Source organism: Tarenaya hassleriana, unplaced genomic scaffold, assembly GCF_000463585.1.
Source record: "Tarenaya hassleriana unplaced genomic scaffold, ASM46358v1 Cleome37, whole genome shotgun sequence".
Taxonomy (NCBI): Eukaryota; Viridiplantae; Streptophyta; class Magnoliopsida; order Brassicales; family Cleomaceae; genus Tarenaya; species Tarenaya hassleriana.
In genome coordinates, this window is record NW_010966725.1 from 529,950 (window position 1) to 534,764 (window position 4,815).

General features: G+C 30.3%; 1 protein-coding gene across 1 annotated transcript in view; it reads right to left on the reverse strand.

Moving 5' to 3' along the window:
* LOC104822625 (inactive GDSL esterase/lipase-like protein 23) overlaps positions 1-708 on the reverse strand; it is a 3,117-nt gene extending 2,409 nt beyond the window's left edge. The window contains exon 1 of the mRNA XM_010553896.2: positions 335-708. Coding sequence (XP_010552198.1) covers positions 335-590 — 256 coding nt within the window. The 5' untranslated portion in view covers positions 591-708. The remainder of the gene's footprint in view (positions 1-334) is intronic.
* Between the last annotated feature and the right edge of the window lie 4,107 nt (positions 709-4,815).

Sequence of the window (4,815 nt, forward strand, 5' to 3'; positions counted from 1 at the left end):
TATATATATATATATATATATTTGTGTGGCGTAAAAAAAAGCAAGATATTTGTGGATAACCACATGTGGAAAACGTAGAACCACGTCATACGCCGTTTGGACACATGTCTTTGTGATGAGAATGGAATTTCCTTGATAAAGAAATATGATTTCGATAATGATTAAAAGACATAAATAAAACTCAAACCAAACACGATGATGATAAGTGGTATATCCCATTTTCACGTCTTTTGGATGTGAGAATATCGTTTTCAACGTAACAAAGAAATATATAAATTCTATTAACGTAAATTATTTATAATTTTCAAAGAAAAAAAAAAGGAGAGAAAGGTACCGATGAAGTCGGGGATGATACGGCCATCGGAAAAACGACCGTTAGGGTCGTCGGTGGATTTGCCGTAAGGCCAAGTGGTTTGGGGAAGAAAGGCATTGGTCAGAAACCTCTTGTTCCCGACATCATACGACGAGTCCCCGAAACTGAACAGCCCCGCCTCCGGCAGATTTTGTCCGACCACTTCTACTGTCATTTTCAATAACACTCCCACCACCACTACCATCCCCACGTAGATATTACTACGTTTGATTTCCATCGAGATCGAAATCGAGAGAGAGATCGAGATAGAGATAGATAGAGAGAGAGAGATTGAGGGAGAGGGAGAGGGAGAGAGAGAGAGAGATTGATGATTAGTGGTTGTCGTTTGAAGTTTACTTGCCACTTGCATGAGCTTATATGCAAAGTTTTCAAAGGGTTTCATTAAACGCAAATGTAATAATATTATTTATTTTATAATAAACGTGGGTGCGCGCGTGGTGTCTTTTAAATGGATATTTTTTTTAAATTACTCACGGCACGTAATATAATATCTATCGAAATTGGCAATGGTTACCTATTATTCCCTTATAGAAAGGTCAACGATGTACAATTATATCCAGATTGAACTTAATAGCTAGAATCCAAAACCGAAAAAATTAAATTAAAAAAAAATAGATTCTTTTATCAAATAAACAAAAGGGTATTGTTTTCCAGGTTTTCTGGTTTCATTAAATACAAATGTGGTCTAGTTTAATTACATGGAGGTTAACGTGATGTATTTTTAATTGGAATCATTTTTACAAACTAAATATATATCGAAATTGGGACTGGTCACCCCCGCTCACTCCCACGGGAGGGGAATAATATACGATTCTATCTAAATTGAATTTAATAATTATCTTTTAAAATTTTGAATAGTATATAAAAATATAATAAAATTGAAATTTTCAAAAATTGACATTATTTTAACAGTAAAAACTGTTCGAACAAATATTTTCCTAAAATGAATCGAATATTTTCTTAAAAGATTAAAAAAAACAAAAAAAAATCTGAGAGAACGAAGGAGGCGGGTAGCACAGTTGGCACCCATATCATGAATTGTCGGTCGTGGACTCACGGATTAAAAATACGATATTTTTCTTGGTATGAATATACGATATTTTTATATCAAAGTAAATTTGTTTTCCATTCTTTGTAAGATCAAAATTGTAAAAAAAAAAAGAACAATATGGAAAAGGTATGAATGAGTATTCATTAGATCAAATTAATTTGAAAAAAATAAAAATTAATTCAGCAAACTGATTAAATGAGACCATAATATATATATATATATATATATATAAGTAAATATTCAAATAAATATGTAATTTTAAAATATGAATACATGACATTGAAGAATATGTCATAGTATTATAAAAAATAGATTATAAAAGACAAACTTTGATTTAGCGTAAAAGCTATTATGTAAAGTATATTACTATTGGGAATATTTAATATAAAAACAGAAATATTCAATATTTATTTAAAATTATATTACACAAAGGTTGGTAAGATGACGGATATAAAACTAATATATACAAAATATGTATTCTGTATTCATAATTGTTAGTTGGAACTTTCATTGTTCAAAAACTCAATTGGAATGGAATTTTAAAATAAAAAATTTAATTTATAAGTTATATATATAATTATCTGATTTTATTCCGTTGATTTAATCTATTTACATATATGGAATAATAATTATATGATACCATAGAATGTATAGATATATGGGACCTGGGAGCTCGTGCCATTTTCTCGTGATCCACGTGTTTTGAAAATCACGAAATCATTCAGACTCGTCAACTTTTTTTTGTTTTTGATAAATGTCAACTTGGGGTTGAAACCATATAATAGAATCTTACAATAATATAAAATCATTCCAAAAACACGAATTAGATGAATTGGTACATGTGAACGACTATTTAAATCATTTTTAAAGATTCGAATAATATTATTTTTCTATATTCGAATAATAAATGTCCTCTTCTATTTAACGTGATAATTGGTTAGAAACTGACAGATTCTCATTTTAAAGAAATTAAAAATATGGCAAGGATAATTAATTCGGAAGTCGTGGTTCGACGTGATCACATGGCTTTCAAGACGGAATTTAAGAAGCAACGGGTTCTTTTTTCCAGGATTCATGCCGAAAATTTTAATTTTAATGTTTTTATAATGTATGTATATATATATATATATGAATATATTTGTATCCTTTTAATAATTATTGATTAAATTTTGAGTTTTTTTATATCGATTTAATAAGAAATAAGGGTATCAAAGGTCAAAAGTAAATATTCTAAAAAATTGTCATAGAAAAGCATCTATATATTTAGTTAAGTTTTTGAAAAAAAAGTTTCAGTATCAACAAAGTTCATTCCAATTGCATTTTTTAATTTACAAAGTCCAAATTTGTAATATTTAAATCTATAGATCTAGTCGTTTTTACGTTCAATAATAATAATGAGGAGAAACATGTCTCATTCAATGTTTCACGATTAGTTTCTTTTTCATTTTAAGTGTGTGTAATCGAAGTTAAATAGTATTTGACTATGTTGGTTAATTTTATATCAAGTGGATTAATTAACTAGTTAATGGTGATTTTTATTTAATCACAGCTACGCCAATAAATTAACCTATACATCCGATTCAAGCACTCTAATAATAGAAAACTGTATTTTCTATTAAAATATATGAAAATATACCAAATGTTTTAAAATATCAAATACATCGATATTTGGAAAAAAAATAAAAATAATAAGTAATAACTATTGATATTATTAACTTGACCCAATGCCGACCACTGACTTGACGCTTTGATAACCAAAATCTTTTAGATATGGATCCGAATCTTTTTTTTTTTTTAAATATCTGAACCTCACAAATCAACAAAGCGTTGGGACAATTTTCCATATAACCTTTGACATGTAGAAGTTTTGGTTAAGTTATGAAATTGTTACTATTTAACTATAAAAACCGTCCTTTGATTTATTGTTTTATTAGCCGATTGAGATTTTCTTAAATATAGGTTTCCTTCTACCAAAAAAAGGTGTACAGCATTTTGTCTAGGGATCCTTGATTGTCTGTATAACCTTATCTCTTTCATTAATTATTACCAAACCGATTTAATGTATTATTTAATTATATTAAATAATTCGTATTTTCATATAAATGACGAGATAAAGGAGCATTCGATAGTTTATAAACATCAAAAAGTATATAAGAAAAACTAAATTATTAAGTTAATGAACCACACTAACCACACTCATGCAATTTTTTTAGTGTTTTGATGCATAACCGCATAAATTGGTGTATAAATATTGGGAATATGTATTAAAGTTAGACGATATCAGTTAGATCCATTCAGTTTCGATACACTCAACTACCTACAGATTCTATTTTTATCTCTTCTCTAACTAGATCTATGTTTTCTGTTTCCTATTTTTGTTGTCTTTCTGTTGTACTGAACTGATTAAATACGTTGCTGCATTTCAATAGAAAGTACGAAATCTTTTTCTCCAGTTCTGTATTCGGAACTTAATATGGTATCAGACCACAATACGTTGCGTTGTTCTGATCATCATTTTTAGTTTCGTTACTCCATATTCTTTTTTCGTCCCCTGTTTTTTTTTTCTCCGTTCATTGCCGTCATGGCAGACGAAAATCCAGAAAATTTTCACCCACCTCCCCAACAAACAAATATGCTACATGGAGAATGCTCACGAGATATGGCGATACCTGGTAAATCGGTTTCAGCAAACAAATATTTCGAAGATCTTCAATGTCCAACAACAAGTTGATAATTTACATTATAGATATTTGGATCTCAACTTCATGAAGTTGACTTCTTTATGGGAAGAACTCAAGAATTACGAGCCTCTTCCGACATGTTCGTGTGGTGGTTGTTCTTGTGATCTGTCTGGTCACTAGCATAAATTGTTTGAGCATAGAAACGTTGTTCATTTTTTGATGCGCTGGAATGACTCCTACCTTGCCGCTCGTAGGTAGATTCTCGTGATGAAGGATCCATCACGAGAATCTGCCTACAAGCGGGAAAAAAGAGTCATTCAAGCGCATCAAGAAACGAACAACGTTTCTGTGCTCAAACAATCTTATGACAGTGACAAGACATATCACAAGAACAACCACCGCAGGAATATGTCGGAAGAGGCTCGTAATTTTTGAGTTCTTCCCATAAAGAAGTCAACTTCATGAAGTATGTGTTGAGATCCAAAGATCCCTAATGCAAATTATCAACTTGTTGCTAGACATTGAAGATCTTCGAAATATTTGTTTGCTGAAACCGATTTACCAGGTATCGCCATATAGGGACTGGGAATCAACGATGATTATTTGGAATATATGCTCCCTCCTCAAACTTGAGATTCAAATTTGAGGTGAAATAAACGTTTTGCATCCCTATTTACTATTTAACCGGTTGAACTATCCAAATTTGAGTT